Raw genomic sequence first — 18,698 nt, 5'->3', positions numbered from 1 at the left:
ATGATGTAAAATATACCTGGCATGTTGCCTTGATTCTTTCATGTGTGTTTGAGAAATCCTTTATTCTCCCATTCAGCTGGTTGTCACAGGAGATGCCTCCTCTCTGCTCATTCAGACTAGCCAGCAGCAATTAGCAAACACCTGGTGGAACTGTGCATCTGCTGAGCTCAAAACGTTAAAGGGTTAATAGAATAAACATGTGGTGATGACTTCCTGAAGGTGGAGTTTCAGAAAGAGCAGGAGGTTCTTAAAGAGACAGAGGGCCAATTTCAAGGCATTAAATTACGAAGTTAAATTTCTTTTAAGTTGCATTTGATATATATTGTGATTTTACAATGACTAAAGGTAACGTAGTCACTTAATCGTGCTATAAAATGATACCATGTGACTGCAAAACATGTAATACTGCCACTTTAAATAAAACCTGGTTGTTAAAGATGGTACCCACAGCAAACAAATGTGAGGCTAAAAAATGCGTGACTAGCATTTTGATTTTAAATATTACCCTCTCTGCCTCCTGGCAATGAATAGTATATGTTGATCGATATGTAAGGCGCAGTCTAGTCACAATCGTTAAAAGTGGCACTGAAGAAAGGAATGCTGATCTAACTAAACAACTGTGCCAGACTCTGCTATGTAACAGTGTTCATACTCAGTGTTTCTTTTACACCCGCTTGTTGTTCTAGTGTTGTTTTATAGCAGCTCAGCCTGTTGTAGCATTTGAGGACTAAGATAGAGTAAACACTGCATATTGCCACTTAAAAATTATCTGTTCTAAATTACCTACTGTAAATATTCCTTTTATGTAGAGAGAACATGGTTTGAAAAAGTGTTCTGCCTGAAAGATTTTTTGTATTTATAGTAAAAAAAAATTTTATTTTAGTTTATAAAATGACAAAATTTGCACGTATTGTCCGTTTGATGTCAGCATTTTAAAGTATTGAATCAGATTTCATGATTAGAACTTGAGTAATCTTTTTACTAAGTACTTTTATGCTCTTACTTGATTAGTTTCATGGAAAGTTACTTTTTATTTTACTTGAGTAAAAGTAATGTAGTGCTGCTTTACTTTGGCTCCTCTTTTAACCCTTTAACAATTTTTTTTTACCAGCATTGCACTTAGAAGTAGCTTGTATAAAGAACTCAGTTCTACCAGGTATTTGCTAATTGCTGCTGGCTGGTCTGAAGGAGCTGAGTGGGGAAGGCTGCTCTGTGAGGTGAAAGCTTGGAAACTGCAACTCTGAGAAGAAGCTGCATCTAGAAGGTGGTGCTAGGTGCAACCAGGTGTTCTGCCATGGAGATTAAAAGAACATTTTACATACTACTGCCCCTTTAAAAAAAGTTAACTTGAGGGAAACACAAGGAATGATGTGTTGTCTTGATGGCAAATGAGTTAGAGGCGAGAGTCTCAGCTCCCTTTGTTTTGATATCTTTATAAAATTTGATATTTGGCAAGCTCTTGTTGTTTCCTTGATTCTTACTCTACTATTGTTGTAGGATGTTTTGTGATACTCTGACACAGTTCCTAGGTCTATGTGTGGATTTTGCCTGTGGAACTGTGCCATACCATTTCCCCATTTTCCACGCCTTTTATGTACCATTAGGATGTTGAATTGGGTCACAGCAATTCCGTCGCATCAAGATGAGCCTTTTCCTTTGAGACTGACCTTTTATGACTCACAAGTTCTTCATTTCCTCCTTTTTTCTCTCTCTCTGATTCTTCCTTTCTTCTCCTGACAGTGATTGCTGCACTGTTTTCCTGTTGGGTGGCACAGCAAACATTTTGTAATGAGCTGCACTTTATCATTCCAGTTTACAGCAAAGCTAAGTAACTGCCTTCACAGCATAGGCATCTCATTTATTCAGCCTTCATTTGGCCAAGACACACAAAGACAACCCTTACCACAAAAGCGATGAGGAGCTAATCAACTGCTGATAAAATGTATCACTGCTATGCAAATGCTGCAGCCGCAGTCCTCTATGAATCAGTTTAATGCCATTGTTCTTATTATGTTTCTCTCTTATTTGTTTGTGTATTCTCTCTAACTGGGCCATGTCTGGTTGTAGTTGGAGACAAAGTGCCTGCCGACATCCGCATCTGTTCAATCAAGTCAACGACTCTGAGGGTAGACCAGTCCATCCTGACAGGTGAGGCTCACAACATGGCAGACGCCAAACACTTTTTATTCAGTTCTACCTCACAGCGCTGTTGCTTTTATTACTTCTGTTTTGTTTGACCTTTTGCATCTCTATGAAGTGATTAAAGAGTAGTTCACTGTCTGCTTGGCGACAGACCAGTTCCCTGACAACCTTTAGGAAAAACGCCACATTCTTGTGGTATTAGCACAAAAATTTAAAATAAATATATAAAATCGAGTGACGATCTAATTTTTTTTTTGTAGAGTTAATCACATTTTAGTCAAAAGCCATGCATCAACAAAGTGAGCAACATTTTCAATTGAAGAAACCCTTTTTTGTTCTGTGTTTTCCTCGTAGGTGAATCTGTGTCTGTCATCAAGCACACCGACCCCGTCCCGGATCCTCGAGCCGTTAATCAAGACAAAAAGAACATGCTCTTTTCTGTAAGACAAATTCTACTCTACTTTCTTCTAGGGCTGAACGATGCAGCTGAAATCATATTAAAAGCGTTTATATCAGTCGATATTGATAATTATTGGTTTGTTTTTTGTTTTAAATATGCGTGGCCTTTCCTGTTTTAGTCACAGTTTTCCTTTGTTATGAGGCTCAATGGCAAACATGAATCTGCTGCTGTGCATGCTACTCAACAGGTTGTTGCTAGGCAACCAAAGAAGTGTGCGAGTTAGTTTAGTTTGTCATGAGAGCTTGAGCGGCTGAAGCCTTTCCTCTGCCTACGTCCCCCAGAATGCAGTGTGGTTCAGACGTATTATCTATTGATATTGTTCATGTGTCTGTCACATATGTTGCTATTAATTTATTGTCAAGTCTTACTTTCTTTCAAACATTTTAAAAACTTTGTAGTACATATATAGATTGTTTTGTCATTTCAAAGTGTGTGTAACGCTAACAGGTGTGTGTGTGATCTGCCGTTTTAGGGCACCAACATCGCCGCCGGGAAGGCCGTGGGTGTTGTCGTGGCCACGGGCGTCAACACAGAGATCGGGAAGATTCGCGACGAGATGGCGGCCACAGAGCAGGAGAAGACGCCGCTGCAGCAGAAGCTGGACGAGTTCGGCCAGCAGCTCTCCAAGGTCATCTCCCTCATCTGCATCGCCGTGTGGATCATTAACATCGGCCACTTCAACGACCCCGTCCACGGCGGCTCCTGGATCCGCGGGGCGGTCTACTACTTCAAGATCGCCGTGGCACTGGCCGTCGCTGCCATCCCCGAGGGCCTCCCCGCCGTGATCACCACCTGCCTCGCCCTGGGCACCCGCCGCATGGCCAAGAAGAACGCCATCGTCCGCAGCCTGCCCTCTGTGGAGACCCTGGGCTGCACCTCCGTCATCTGTTCGGACAAAACCGGCACTTTGACCACCAACCAGATGTCTGTCTGCAGGGTGAGGCTCACACAAACACACATACACTGACACACTCCCTCTCTTGGTGCATTACTAAGCAGCTCTGTGATCGCTGTCTTTTCATCTTTTTACTTCCTGCCTGCAGCCTGAGGATTTTGTCAGAATTAAGACTGTTTTCCTTATGATCAGGTATCCAGGGTTTTAACAAGCGGATAATGTGATGCTGCTCCTCTTATCTACACACAGCTGACGACTTGCAGAGCTGTTGTTGCATAACTGACCTTGCGTCACAAAGCAGCAAGCCGGCCAGCCTGTGGTTGCTGTTTATCGCTCTGTATTAATCAGCAACACCAAGCAGCTTCTTGACCATGCATTATGGAAAAGGACATTTTGGCTGTCAGTAATGTTTAATCCTTTTCTTTGCATTTTTTATATCACACCAGGGTTTCCCCCAGAAAACTTGCTAAACCCGGTGGTCGGGGCGCCGAGGCGGTCCACCGTGTTTTCGTATTAAAAGATGTTAAGTAGACAATAGAAGTAAATATATCCCAGGGTTATTATATGTTATGGGAAAACATCGTCAGTGAACTGCTATATAAACCCACAACTAGTCTTAAAAATAACTAATCAAAAAATACAATTAAAATGAATATCAATTATGTCCACTTCTGTTAAATCCAAATTAAGTCAGAGGCTCCATCAGGACCCCCAGAGCTTCAGGGACCCCATAAATGCTAATATTTTAACATAAACCACAGATATAAATGTAGCATTTGTTTATTGAGATTATCATTGCTGCTAAATTTGACATAATGGTTTCAGCATATATAAATTTAAAGACTTTAAATGATTTAACATTTATATGTAAGATTTTAAGGAGCTGGCAAGTTTTCTTTGTAGAAGTTCAAAGAACAATATTCATAGTCAGATTGGTTTGTTACCACAGCTACAATCTGATGCTGAGTTTAATCTTTGAGTTTCAGCTCCGTTTGTTCACAAATAAAAATTAGTAAACTGCAGTTATAACTTATTGCTTTTTAGGTTTGCCAGTTAAACTACTCCCCCTCTCCTAGATTTCACTAAATCTAACACAGAAGCTGTTAGAGGTGCTGATGTTTTTAGCAACAAAAGGGGCCCCTAAGTCATATTCTGCTCCAGGCCTCATACACCCTTGGACCGGCCCTGCACGATGAGGTAATCCGCTGCACTGCGCAACAAATGGGAAATTTAATTCAATGCTGCTAATGTGACTCTAGTAGCTCTTTCATTTCGTGTCTGTTGAGTTTTTAACAAGGGGACACAGAAACTATTTTGGTTGGTCGAGTTTCTGGAYGAGTTTTTCAGATGTCCGGTGGCCGCGCACATTGACTCTGACTAAGTGGACAAAGCATTTGATAAGGTTTGGTRCTTAGTGTAACCGGAAAATGTATTAATAATAATAAAATAATATAAAATAAGCGTGATGCGTGACTGCGAGGAGAGCACRAAATCTCCTCACCGGGTTGAACCTGCACGATGAGTGATTAGCACTGGGTCGTTAACCACTAACGCACCGGCTAACCGGGAACACAGACCTAAACTTTACCAGGAAGACAGGGCCAAACGCTGGGCAGCGTGTTGAGATGTAAACGCTGCATATTGTTTTGTTCACAAATATACATCATTCTCACCTCAAAGAACCTCTGAAAACGCGACAAGTTATTCCTGCGGTTCAGGTAGAGCTGCACAACCAGAGCTAACGCTGTGGGTTTAAACTCTTACCTTAATCAATAAGTCCTCATAACTAATCATAATTCCTCACAGGGGGTTGATGTAAATATCAACCCCCTGTGAGGGTTGATGGACACAGCGGTCAGCCTGTGTCCAGTTCTAGTGAAAGGAGTAGCGGGGGCTTTAGACATCCAGCTGCAGCACGCGAGGCAACGTGCAGAGGCCAGCGGTGTGATTGGTCCGGCTTTAAATGCATAAACTATAAACATATCTTTTAGGAATAAATCGGCTCTGATAGTGAAACGCTCGGAGCAACAGAAACACTTGCAATCCGGCTTAAAAAAAGAGGCAATTTTTTTTATTTATTTTATTTTCCTAAAAAACAAAACAAAACAAAAAAAAACAAGAAAGTTTTAGACTGGTGGTGGAGTTAGTAAAGCATGGCGGGCCGCCAGGCCTATAATACACTTGGGGAAATACACTTGGGGAAACCCTGCACACTTTTGTCCTGTAGGTTGCTGTTGGCCTGTCACAATAACACATTTGTCCCAGAAATTATTGCAGTAAACGATAATATTGTTGTTTTGAGACCATTTTCAAATATGGTATCAATAATTTCATAACAGTGCAAATTTTCTCTCTCAGACTGATAAAGTGTAACTGTGAAACATATTATAAATATCCAAAATGAAACACAATCATAACCATAGAAAAATGGATTTTCATGTCTGCAAACAAAACTGCCCTTCAAAACATATTAATAATCAGAACAGAAATGATCTCATTTTAATTTACCATGCAATTTGTAATTACTTATTGTGACAAACAATTACATGGGAAGTGCATGATCAAATTAGAAAGATGTTAGATCTGAACCTTCAGATTATGATTTTGATGGGATTCATTTTTTCTCTTTTCCTATCAACTATAGACACATAAAAGAGAACAAATGTGGATAAACTGAAACTGACTAAAATAATAGGTTGATTTGGTCAAACAAGTAAACAAAAACTGCAACAAATCTTCTTTCAAATGGTTCAGAAAGTACAATTATGAGTTCTAAATATAGTTGTCACCGATCTAGAAGGTTTTTATCCAGTATAGGAATCAATAGAGCTGTTGGTATCTCTATCAAGCGTCTCTGCTTACAGTGCATCTGCTTCACCAAATCTAACCTGGTGACTAGGTTAAGATAGTTTTTGGATTTCATGTTTAGTTGATGCAGTAAGAAAGAATATCTGATCTGTTTGAGTTGCAAACCTCCAGGTCTGCCTGGCACTGTGACTTCTTCCTTCTGGACAAAGACAGCTTTACTCAGGCCTCCTGGCAGTCTCTTTTGTTTACTTCTGTGAAGAAACACTTATTTCTGCCTCCCGGCCCAGAGCTACCAAAGACACACTTTGTAGCACTGCAGGCAGCTCGCTGTTCGAACGATGCTGCCCCCTGCTGTCCCAATGAAGAAACAGACAGCTCTGATCAGTCTTTATAATTTCAACTTCTCTGATTCTCAGATGTTCATACTCAACAAAGCAGAAGGAGAAAGCTGCTCTCTGTCAGAATTCACCATCACAGGTTCAACCTACGCACCTGAAGGAGAAGTGTGAGTGTAACGAACAAATACAAGTGACAAATCAACTTTTTACAGTGTAAAAAAAGCATATTTTAGACTAATACGGCTCTTCACAGTTACCAAGATGGCAAACCAGTGAAATCCTCCCAGTTTGAGGCTCTGGTGGAACTGGCCACCATCTGTGCGCTGTGTAATGACTCCTCCCTGGACTTCAATGAGGTCGGAACAGCTTGCTTTTTGAGATGATTAAAAACTAATGATAAACACATTTCATTTTCAGAAGGACAAAGGGAGAAATGAGTAACCTGGATTGTGTTTGAACGATCAGGTGAAGGGTGTGTACGAGAAGGTGGGCGAGGCCACAGAGACGGCGCTGACCTGTCTGGTGGAGAAGATGAACGTCTTCGACACAGAAGTCCACAACCTGTCAAAGATCGACAGAGCCAACGCTTGCAACTCGGTGAGTGGCAGCCGCCCACGGCTCCCAGTCAGCAGGTTTTTCTCACTGACCATGCCTTTCATCGCCTCAGGTGATCAAACAGCTGATGAAGAAGGAGTGCACCCTCGAGTTCTCCCGGGACAGAAAGTCCATGTCTGTCTACTGCACCCCCAACAAGTCCCGCTCCGCCGTTGGCAAGATGTTCGTGAAGGTAGAGAGGAAGGAAAAAAGTGCTGAGAGTCTGTCTGCGGCATTGGGTTCAGTGGGAATAATTAATATCCCCGTTCTGCTTCCCAGGGGGCCCCGGAGGGCGTCATCGACAGATGCACTCACGTCCGAGTGGGCAACACTAAAGTCCCCCTCACTCAAGGCATCAAGGAAAAGATCATGTCCGTTATTCGCGAGTATGGGACAGGTCGGGACACGCTGAGGTGTCTGGCTCTGGCCACACGAGACAGCCCCCCTAAAACAGAGGACATGGTCCTGTCCGACATCGCCAAATTCTCAGAGTATGAGGTGAAAATTTTCACTCATTAGCTTTTTGAATGGGGCGACTGAAAATAATGGTGGAGTACCTCAAGGTTTTTTGTTGGGACCTTTTGCTTCTTAGCTTATTCAATGATGATTTTCCAGAATGTCGCCCATCAAATGTAACCTGCCAGATATATGCAGATGATGTTGTTTTGTATACCATAGCAACAATGGACAGCGGCTATGTGTAAAGTTAATGATTGGTTGCAGAGATTTAATTTATGTCTTAATTCATCCAAAACTTAAAAAAACTGACAGTAATTCTAGTATTCAAAAAAACAGAAGCACTTCCTTCCAGCATTTAGTCCACCCCAGTATTTCCATCCAGCAGTGCCTGTGTCCGGCTGGGAGGCCCCTTAGTTAATAATGAATGAGTCAGCTGTCTTCATACATATGTGTACTAAAATAATCATTAGTTGTTGCCCTACTGTTAAGCAAATATGTATGGATCTTAAGGTTGTTTTATACATTTCTTTGCCGTAGTGTTATTTTGTGGCTGTTTTGTTCTTTAGCATCACCCTGCCAATAGGACTGGAGATGGAAATTAGCCACCTGGCTATGATCTCATGCATTTACATGTCAGTGTTTGTTGATGCGCATTGTCCCATCTAAATCCTCTGACGTTCGTCTCCCTTCCCGCCTCCCCAGTCCGACCTCACCTTCGTCGGCTGTGTGGGCATGTTGGACCCGCCCAGGCAGGAGGTGGCCGCCTCTATTAAGTTGTGCCGCCAGGCCGGCATCCGGGTCATCATGATCACGGGCGACAACAAGGGCACAGCCGTGGCCATTTGCCGACGCATCGGCATCCTGATGGAAGATGATGACATAGAGCACATGGCCTTCACTGGGCGGGAGTTTGACGAACTGACCCCCTACGCCCAGCGGGAGGCTGTGACCAAGGCTCGGTGCTTTGCCCGCGTCGAGCCCTCCCACAAGTCCAAGATCGTTGAGTTCCTGCAAGGATTCGATGAAATAACCGCCATGGTAAGCCGCCATAGGAAGGAAGTCACCAGCTTTGTTGATATTCTGCTGATATCGAAAAAACACAATTTTGCAATTGCGGTGTTTCGATTATATAAAACACGCAATTAAAATCGTACGTAAACGGGCCTATCACGGTATCAAAGTTTGCTGGACGATACATTGTTCCAGAATTTATTGCAATAATATCGTCGTTTTGAGAGCATTTTCAAGTAACAAAATGGTAATCATATCATCGTGCAATAACACATTCTCAAAGATAAATAAACTTTCAGTTCTAATCAACATCTAACACTGGAAATGGAAGGTATTTTAAATATCTAAAATAGATAAATAAAATAACAGAAACCATAAATAAAGAGTTATGAAGTCTCTGCGAATTGTCCTTCAACAAAAGGGCTAGTTGAGACCAAAACACCAGACTTGGTAGAACGAGAGGAAAGAGAAAAATGATAAATCATGCAAATGCAAATATTGAGCTTTATCATGCAATTAATTGATTTATTGATTATTGTGATAGACCTACCCTTGAATAAGTTAGCTCACACGAAAAGACATTAAAAAACACGCCGCTCCATCATCCTCCAACTATTTCCTGTCATCTTCTTGGTGGTTTGCACCAGTGGCGACATCTGCTTCTTCATCACGTGACTTGTGTGACACAAAAAAGTGTTTCCATTGAAGTTTTGTGAAATAAACCAATTTTGATACGGCTGAAAAAATACCTCATCCGAGCATTAAAACTTTTTATCAAAAAAACCTGAATTTTTGAAATCAGCACGTTTCCTTTAAGCAAATTTATTTTCGAAATGTCAAATTGAGTAATTATATGGTGAATGAAAACGCAGCTCCTACAGTACCTCACTGTGCCTTGTTTGCCTCCAGACGGGGGACGGAGTGAACGACGCGCCTGCTCTGAAGAAGGCAGAGATCGGCATCGCCATGGGTTCCGGCACGGCCGTGGCCAAGTCGGCCTCAGAGATGGTCCTGGCAGATGACAACTTCTCCTCCATAGTGGCCGCTGTGGAAGAGGGCCGAGCCATCTACAATAACATGAAGCAGTTTATCAGATACCTTATCTCCTCCAACGTGGGTGAGGTTGTCTGGTGAGTTTCCTCTGGTGCCCTGCAGCTACTGATGTTCTCTCATTTTTCAGTGCTCTGTTTAGAAAGAGAAATAGCTTCTATTAAATAAAAGCTAGGTGTTGCTTTGGAAACAAATTCATCCCTCGCGTATCTCCTCATATTTTGTTATGCTACAGCCATAAACTTTAGTGGATGTTATGTCTTAGTCCAAAACATTGTGGTGCTAAATTGTGAGCTAGAGAGAATATTGTACATAGTTTACTGTTGTAGCCCATTTTTACCTTTTTCAGACTGAAAGTTTTGCTCATTTAAAATGATTCAGCTGGAGCTTCTGTTAAAGCTCCAGCTGGTAAATTTTATTAAAAAAATTTTTTTTCCATATTTGATAAAACTGTCACTATTTCCTCATAAAATATATGACAGATAATGTGTGAAAATAAGTTTAACAAAAGCATATTTTTATGAAAGTTACCAGTGCAGCTTTAACAGGATTTTTTGCTAGTTTTGTCGCCGATTTTCAATAGGATTTAGTGCTGAACCTTGACTGAGTCATTTCATTAACACATGGATGTACTTTGGTTTGAATCATTCCTTGTTAACTCTGTATGTTTAGATCCATTGCTCTACAGGAAGGAGAAGCCCCACTCAATTTGAGATCTTTTGCATTCCCTCACAGGTTTTCTATCAGGATTACCCTAAAAATACACCAGCTTGTCTTTTGTATCTTGTGGCAAACTTTGGACAGGACTCCTTTAAACACTGGGTTAGGGGTATCAGAGTAAAGAGTACTGGAAACAAATACATTCCACATTTTTAAAGAATTTTTTTTGTTCAATTAACGTGAAAAGCCATGTATCATTTTCCTTACGGTCACTAACTCTATTTTGTACTACTTTGTGTTGGTTATCACATAAAATTGTAACATAATACATTGAAGTTAGTTTTTTTGTAACTTGACCAAGGCTCAGGGAATCAGGGTAAATGTGAAGTAATTAGATATCTGATATCAATATCTGTATTGGTCCTGATGTTGAAAACAATTCTAGAGCTGGTATTAGTGACAATGTGCCAGATCAACAAGGGCAGATCTATTCAGTCTGATTCTATGTTTTATGCTCTAAGCGACATCATACTTTATTATTTATTTTACATTATATTTAGAATTCCTAATTGAACTTTCAGAACCATTTGAAAGAAGATTTGTTAGTTTATTTTGACATGTTTGACCAATGTCAGTTTGTTTAAAAAAAATGTATCATTAATTTTACAATGGCTGCTCTACTCCTAACTGCACTGACTGCATAAATTTAAGTTGTTTTTACTAGCTTCACTACTATGCTAGTAGTGAAGCTACTAGCATATTTAAGTATGCTGTTCTGGTAAATAAAATAAAAATGAATTTGTAATTGAGTACTCACATTTATGTCTGTTTAAAAAAAAGAAACGTTTTAAGTCAGTTCAGCTCGGAATCGGTCGATACTAAACCTCTGATATCGGTATAAGAAGTGAAAAACGTTTATCGGTGCATTCCGAGAAGCAGTGGTTCATCCTTGAGTGCAGAGTAGTTCCAGTTTTCTGACGGCGTTTCTTCTCCTGTCAGCATCTTCCTGACCGCCGCTCTGGGTTTCCCCGAGGCTCTGATCCCAGTTCAGCTGCTGTGGGTCAATCTGGTGACAGACGGCCTCCCCGCCACCGCGCTGGGCTTCAACCCCCCGGATCTGGACATCATGGAGAAGCCGCCCCGTAACGCCAAGGAGCCGCTGATCTCTGGCTGGCTCTTCTTCAGATACCTGGCTATTGGAGGTTAGTTGATGAAACCAGAAAGAAGCTGTCACCTCTGCTGCTACGTTCTTTTTAGTTTTATTAATCTTTATGTTCTGTGTGACGAGAAGGTTTTTTCTGTCTCTGCTCCCAGGTTATGTGGGCGCTGCCACTGTGGGAGCTGCTGCCTGGTGGTTTGCAGTGTCAGAGGACGGCCCACAGCTCACGCTCTACCAGCTGGTAAATGTCCCAACAGTAGCTGTTTCCACTCACCATAAAATTCTGCAGATTGAAATTAGGAAAATAAATTTGCTGAAAGGAAACATGCCTTTCAGCAAACACATGAGGTGGTGAAAAACCACCTCATGCATTAGGATGAGGTGGTTTTTCAACTGTATTGAAATAATTTTTACGCATCATCACACAGTTCATAAAAAGTTGTGTATCATTTTGTAAAACCCAAAATGCTGCATACGTTGCCGTTTGTTTGGGGACCAAAATTGCGGTGTTTGTTACATTTCCAGCTGATGCTGTTCTCTTTCACACTCCACTGTGTCAAACGAACCAAACTCTTTGTTTCCCGTCTCGCCTGTGGTGGCGCTGCACCAAGAACAACTGAAGGACATGACACAAAAATCCCTGAAGAAGACACTGAGCGCAACTGCCATCTTTGCAAAAAGTAAACAAAAATGAAGTAGAGTCAGATTTTACAGCTGTAGGATTTTTTCAGAGATCAGCTCAAATGATCTCTGCCACGCCTGAAAACCGCATTTAGGTTTTCAGGCGGACCAGAGTTTGCATTTTTGGTCTGCCTCAGAGGTTGATTGGGTGTTCACACCTCCCTAAACAAACTGGAGTTTGATTAAAGCGGTCTAAACAGGACTGGTGTGAACACACCCTAAGACGCCGACGTCTCCTCTGATAGATGATGAGCGCTGAATTATGAAAATATATCATATAACTGTTTACATCCATCACTGCCATTGTCTTTTAATGACTTGTCTTGTGAACAAGCTTACTCGGATGTGATTTTTAATTTCATTTCTTAATAGACACACAGCAATTGCAAAATTGTGGGGTCTTTGGACAGCGAAATATTGACAAAGATTTACAGACATTTGTAATGGAAACGCAGCTGCTATGACGTTTTCAAGTTCTTGCACCTTCATCCCCATTTTTCCTCTTTCCACAGAGCCACTTCCTGCAGTGCAGCCCTGACAACCCCGAATTCGAAGGCTTGGACTGCCACGTGTTCGAGTCGCCGTATCCGATGACCATGGCTCTCTCCGTGCTCGTCACCATCGAGATGTGCAACGCTCTAAACAGGTGGCTCCACTTTTTTCTTTGTCATTAGAGAAGGAGCATTTGCTGTCAGGAGGAGGAGTACCTGCTGTGTCACTGAAACAAACCATTTGCATTCTGTCCTCGCTGCAGTCTGTCAGAGAACCAGTCCCTGCTGCGGATGCCTCCCTGGGAGAACATTTGGCTGCTGGGGGCCATCTGTCTCTCCATGTCCCTCCACTTCCTCATCCTCTATGTGGAGCCTCTCCCCGTGAGTTTACTCTGTGATAAAATTCTTGTGTCAACATTTTAAGCAGGCAGTTTATTCCCAAACACAGGTGGAGTCATTGTGGGACCCTCTAGTAGTACTGTTATTACAGTAAAGTTAATTCAATTTTAAGCTAAAGAGAAAGGAACTTTATACAGAAGAGAATTAGGGGCACTGAAAAAAATGAATTCTGACTTTTTTAAAATACTTAGATTAGATTAGAAAGTCAGAATTCCTTCTTTTTTGTGGCCCTATTCCTCTTTTGTAACTTTAGTTTAAAAGGGATTGTTTGGAATCTAGCCTTTGTCGATAATTAGTATAAATCCAGGTTAGTTGGTTAGTTAAATGAGTGTAAGTTAATTATTACTTTCTATGTAACATACTTAAAACCGAGTATGTACCGGGTGTATCTTAATTGCTAAATGTCTATATTTCTTATACATTTTTGGCTTAGTTATTGCTCCTACTCTTAAATGCACTTTTTTCAGTCTGCATAGTTAATTAATTATTATTGATTAAGTCAGGAGTAGGTTTACGATTATTCCAGAAATCAATTAATCACGGGCTAGTTCGATTAATTGTTTTAGCCCTACATCAATGCTGACATGTTTGGCCAGTTCGTAAGACGTTTTTAAAATAAGATGAGAAGTGGAAGCTCCTTTATGTAATTGTGTACCACTACGCCCCCTATTGGCCACCACTGTGCAGTCATCCCACCACGACTACGTGATTTCTTGCCAACCATTGTTTCCGTACTGCACCCAGGTCATCTTCCAGATCACGCCCCTGGACACCACCCAGTGGATGATGGTGCTGAAGATCTCGCTGCCCGTCATCCTGCTGGACGAGCTGCTGAAGTTCGCCGCTCGGAACTACCTGGAGCTGGGTAAACAGCTGGAGAAGCCGTCCCGCGGAGGCTGCCCCCTGTCTGCATGCGCTGAGGGCGTCTCCTGGCCCTTCGTGGCCGTCGCCCTGCCCCTGGTGCTGTGGATCTACAGCACAGACACTAACGTGTCCGCCATGTTGTGGCCCTGACTGACTCCGGCACACTACCCCTCCTGCACACCAGTGTGAAGTGGACGTTAACACACACCTAACAGTTACATTAACTCTGAATAACTCGTTGTAAACATCCGCACCTGCTCTGACCACTGTCAAATATGTTCTACTTACATTTCCACTGATACATTTATTATTTTTTTTATTTTGTTTTTGGGGGGAGAGGGGTTGGTATTTAGTCATATTTTAATGACTGATATTACATCTGTTATTTTCCTACCAGGCTTCTCCCATCTTCGAGCGCCATAGTGACCAGTTAGAGAAGCCTGTGATGTTGGAGCTTTGTGTTTTAGCTGTACAGAGAATTTACACTATTTTCTATTAATATTTTGTAATTTTTAGGGAGGGAACAAAGAGTCTCGGACGTGTGATTGTAACACCAGAAAAGTGCAGAGCTGAAAGGAGGGGAAAGTCTTGCAATATATGAATCTCAGTTATTATTGAACTCTGTACACCTTCATTATTTTTCTGCACCAGGCAGAGCGCAGCTACCTCAATGCTGTTATTATAACCAGAAGTATCCATTTTGTCTAAACACCATTTCAAAGGTTATCACTAAAAGTGTTGAGGTATGTACCACTTTGTTTTGCTCACACATTTAAATTTTTTTTTTACACACACATATATATATATATATATATATGTTTAGATTTATTTTTCTGTTCTTTTTTATGGGGAAAAGGACAAAAATGTGTTACAAATTTATTTCACAGCAATTTTTGATACAGCCTGTTGTTAAATATACAGACGCAGACCATACAGTTGCTACCCGTGGTAAAGATGTTTAAAGGGGCAGTATGATGTGAAATCAACTTTTTTGAGCTTTACATCAGATTTTATTATTCAAAAACCCACCTGTAATGTTGCTTTAATTCTCTCATGCATGTTTGAGGAATATTTTAATCTCCCGTGGCAACCATTCTGGTTTGCAAAATGCCTAGCCTCATCTCAACTCCTTCAGACTAGCCAGCAGCAATTAGCAAACACCTGGTGGAACTGCATGTCTGCTGAGCTCATCATAGGAGCTACTTCTCCGAGCAGCACTGATAGAAAACGTTGTTAAAGGGTTCATAAAGTGTTAATAGAGAAACACTGTTGTGATGACGTGCTGGAAAGAGCAGGAGATTCTTAAAGAGACAGGCCCAGTTTCAAGGTGTTAATTGGCAAAGTCAAATTTTGTGAAATGTCATTGCTAGGAAATGATGCTGTATGTCTGGAAAGTATATAACACTGCCCCTTTCAAAAGCCTGAAAATGAATTCATTTCATTTGAGTACATTTATTCAATGGGATATCATGTTAAGAAATATTTTTTGGCAAAGTTCCACTTACCAATCCCTTCAGAATAAATCTATCCGAGGCATTATTTTAATTTACACTTGATGTTTTTTTTAGTTATGTAAATACATTAATTTACAATACATTAAAATACATGCACCGATTTGCAGTTTTTTGGCCAATCACCAATCTTCAAAAAGACTGACCTGACAGTGCTGGTTTTGGCTGATACCAATTTTTTTCAGCATTGTTGCTAAATATAGTGACACAGTGGTGTATTTCTTTTAGCCAATGGGCTGGATCAGGATACTTGCTTTGACTGGCCACCACAAACGTGTGAGCAGGATGGTTAAGCGGTAACAAGTGGGATGTTGGAGTCGTGTGCGGACCGGCGGGGTCACACTGACCCCACGTATGCTTTTACAACCTATTTTTCTTTTGTGTGTCGTTTCGGGAACTGACGGTCTGACGGACAGTCCGACTGTGACATCTACCACAAGAGAGTTAAAGAACTTCCCGCTGAACAAATGTACTCAAATTAAAGGTTCGATTTTTCGGAAAATGCCCGACACCTTCCACGCTGCTACATTAAAAGTAAAATTTATTAGATTGTTTTTCCACACCTCCTCACCAAAGTACCAACACTTAATTCTGTCTGTATATACTTGAAAACTTTTTTTCTCATTATCTTCAGCTTTTCTTTAGATTCTGCCTTTATTCCTACTGTTATGATTTTAATACGCGAGTATCCCGCACATACTGTACTTGAATGTGTAAAAGGAAAAAAAAGTCTCATGAGCATAGCACAACGTGAACATTTTAAGAAAAAAAGACAAAAAAAAGGACTCATAAGGCTGAAACAGCTGATGTATATCTGTACATAACATACAAGTAGAGTATGTATATTTTATTTGTCGATGTCATAAAGCAGCGACACTAGAGTCTCCTTCTAGTGGGGACGATTAGCACCTCTCTGCATGCCTACTTCACTCCAGCGCTGGTTGTGGGTTTGTTTGTGTTTCTTTTTGTTTTGTTTTGGTTTTAGATCCACAGTCGGGAGTTTTACCCGCAGAGTGAGAACTCTAATCAGCATGCCGACTACCAGCTCATCCTCAGAAAAAAAAAAACCCGTCTGTTTGTTACTGCTGTATGTATATTAAGGTTGAACAAGTACAGAGAGAGAGTGAAAACTGAGATTGTATTGTGAAATGCCATCAGTGCCACCAAGTGCCAGTGGCACACTGACCGGAAACATGTTTCCAGGCTCAGTGTCGCTGGCGCTGGTTGTTTTTGATTGTAGACTGGCAGAAACAAGTGCCCATATATTAATACAGGATATAACTTTGATACATTTGTTTTTGTGTGTGTGTGTTTTTGTCGTGACCTGCATTGGGTCCCATCCTATCTGAGCTTCCCACACATGATTTCTGCCGTCTGACTCTTCCTTTTCTTCTTGTTTCCTTTCACAGGAAAGGCCAAATAAACCCTCCTCTTTGCTTTTTATTATTTTTATTTTTTTGTTTATCTTTACAGAAACTTTGGGTTTGGTTTTTGTAGTGTGCATGTGTGTTTTGGGGGCAGCGCGTCTTTACAAAGAGCTGCCTGCAGCTGTGACATGAAGTCCAAGGCTGTAAACGAACGTCGGTCAGAAAGCAGTCGGCCCCGTCTTCCTGCATGAGGAGCCTCAGATGAAACATTTCTCCCTCCATCTTTGGAAGCTGGTAGAATACACTGTATAGGTCATTCGTTTCTTCATGCTGCATGTCAGCTGCTTCATCAGAACCTTCTAATCAACAGTGTATAGTGTTAGTAAATCAATCAATTAGACATTTGTCAGATTAATACAAATGTTATAAAGCTTAAGAGAAATCTGTTTTTTTTTCTAAGGAAATACTTTTATGGGACATTTAACAAAACAAAAACTGTTTAATTTTGGGCGTTTTTTTTTTTCTTTTTTTTCTTCGCTTTGCACTGATACGTGCAATGTGTTTGGAGGATTTTCTTTTTTTTGCCATATCTGGGAAGGGTGGCTGTGGAGTGATGCATAATGTTTTACTGTAAGTACGTCAGGCACTGGCGTTTCGTTGCCAAACTGCTGTACTGTATTTTCAGATAATTGTACTATGTATCACATGAACCGTTTCAGGTAAATAAAAAAAATTACTGTCATACATGAGGAATTTACTCCCGTTTGTCCTGGTTACTTTGAAACTTTGCTTTCCGTTAATGAGGATCGACAAATTACAGCTTCACACAGAAAGACTCCAGGCTGGGATTTGAACCCAGCACAGCAGCAACGCAACCAGCTGATATCAGAATCCTGAAATACACAGGTGGGGACAAGCAGCACTGCCTCAACATTTTTACTCAAATAAAAACGTAGCCGTCCAGTAAAAAAACATTCCTGAAAAGACTGCTTAAGTACTGAGTAACTGATGATGTCATCAGATGATAAAACATGTCATGTGCAAGACTAAAATTAAAAGTAAATAAGACATACAAATAACAATTACAAAATGTCAAATTCAACCAGAATTTGTTTTATCAATCTATCATTTACTACAGTATATATATATATATATATATATATATATATATATATATGTGCGTGTCAGAGGGTAAAGTACTTCCAGTGACAATAAATAGTGTTTACTGTGTTTTCTTCATTCCCAAATGGCTCAACAGGTTCAGCAAATAAAAAAATATTCTAACAAAGCTTGTGTACAAACAAGAGGCCTCACTTCTACATAAATTCTAAATTTGTGTCCGTGTCTGGTGCATTTTGGTCAAAACAAGCTTGGTTTTCATTCAGTGAAGTTAGTCACAGTGGGTCGAGCAGCCAGAAATTTTACTCAAACATAAAAATCCAGCACAGTATAAATATTCCTAAAAGTACTTTCTTTTTCCCACATAGTTGCTCAAATAAATGTACCAGTAAGTAGTTATGCACCTCTATTTAAATAAAAGCATAATTAAGAAGAAGGAATGAGAGCTAAGATTAACACTTTCTTCCCAATTCAGTCATTCAATTTGAACTGGTTACTTATAGAATCAATAGTTAAAGCTGTTTCATCTGGCAAGCAGCAATAAAGCAAGCTTCATGAATGGTGTCCTCATGTTAGCATGATGTTAGAATACAAATCTGTCTGGAACGGTAAATGAAAAATAGAGTAAAAGGTTTTTCTAAATCAAAAACTATGATTAATGAGACCAGACTTTCATTTGGTGCCTGGTTC

General features: G+C 40.7%; 1 protein-coding gene across 2 annotated transcripts in view; it reads left to right on the top strand.

The window, feature by feature from the left end:
- The window catches only part of atp2a2a (ATPase sarcoplasmic/endoplasmic reticulum Ca2+ transporting 2a), a 29,910-nt gene extending 12,264 nt beyond the window's left edge, over nucleotides 1-17,646 (top strand). The window contains exons 6-21 of one of the 2 annotated variants that reach the window (XM_008417247.2): nucleotides 2,068-2,148; nucleotides 2,497-2,582; nucleotides 3,075-3,539; nucleotides 6,722-6,810; nucleotides 6,897-6,999; nucleotides 7,109-7,240; nucleotides 7,311-7,430; nucleotides 7,517-7,735; nucleotides 8,399-8,734; nucleotides 9,617-9,837; nucleotides 11,417-11,619; nucleotides 11,732-11,817; nucleotides 12,770-12,903; nucleotides 13,012-13,129; nucleotides 13,892-14,012; nucleotides 16,932-17,646. In XM_008417247.2, coding sequence (XP_008415469.2) covers nucleotides 2,068-2,148; nucleotides 2,497-2,582; nucleotides 3,075-3,539; nucleotides 6,722-6,810; nucleotides 6,897-6,999; nucleotides 7,109-7,240; nucleotides 7,311-7,430; nucleotides 7,517-7,735; nucleotides 8,399-8,734; nucleotides 9,617-9,837; nucleotides 11,417-11,619; nucleotides 11,732-11,817; nucleotides 12,770-12,903; nucleotides 13,012-13,129; nucleotides 13,892-14,012; nucleotides 16,932-16,945 — 2,528 coding nt within the window. In that variant the 3' untranslated portion in view covers nucleotides 16,946-17,646. Of the gene's footprint in view, nucleotides 1-2,067; nucleotides 2,149-2,496; nucleotides 2,583-3,074; nucleotides 3,540-6,721; nucleotides 6,811-6,896; nucleotides 7,000-7,108; nucleotides 7,241-7,310; nucleotides 7,431-7,516; nucleotides 7,736-8,398; nucleotides 8,735-9,616; nucleotides 9,838-11,416; nucleotides 11,620-11,731; nucleotides 11,818-12,769; nucleotides 12,904-13,011; nucleotides 13,130-13,891 lie in introns of both variants that reach the window. The other variant, XM_008417248.2, reaches the window with a different exon arrangement.
- The last annotated feature ends 1,052 nt before the right edge of the window (nucleotides 17,647-18,698 follow it).

Source organism: Poecilia reticulata, linkage group LG9 (assembly GCF_000633615.1).
Source record: "Poecilia reticulata strain Guanapo linkage group LG9, Guppy_female_1.0+MT, whole genome shotgun sequence".
In the NCBI taxonomy this organism is placed as follows: Eukaryota; Metazoa; Chordata; class Actinopteri; order Cyprinodontiformes; family Poeciliidae; genus Poecilia; species Poecilia reticulata.
The sequence above is the reverse complement of the archived record's forward strand: the minus strand, read 5'-3'. Positions and strand labels throughout refer to the sequence as shown.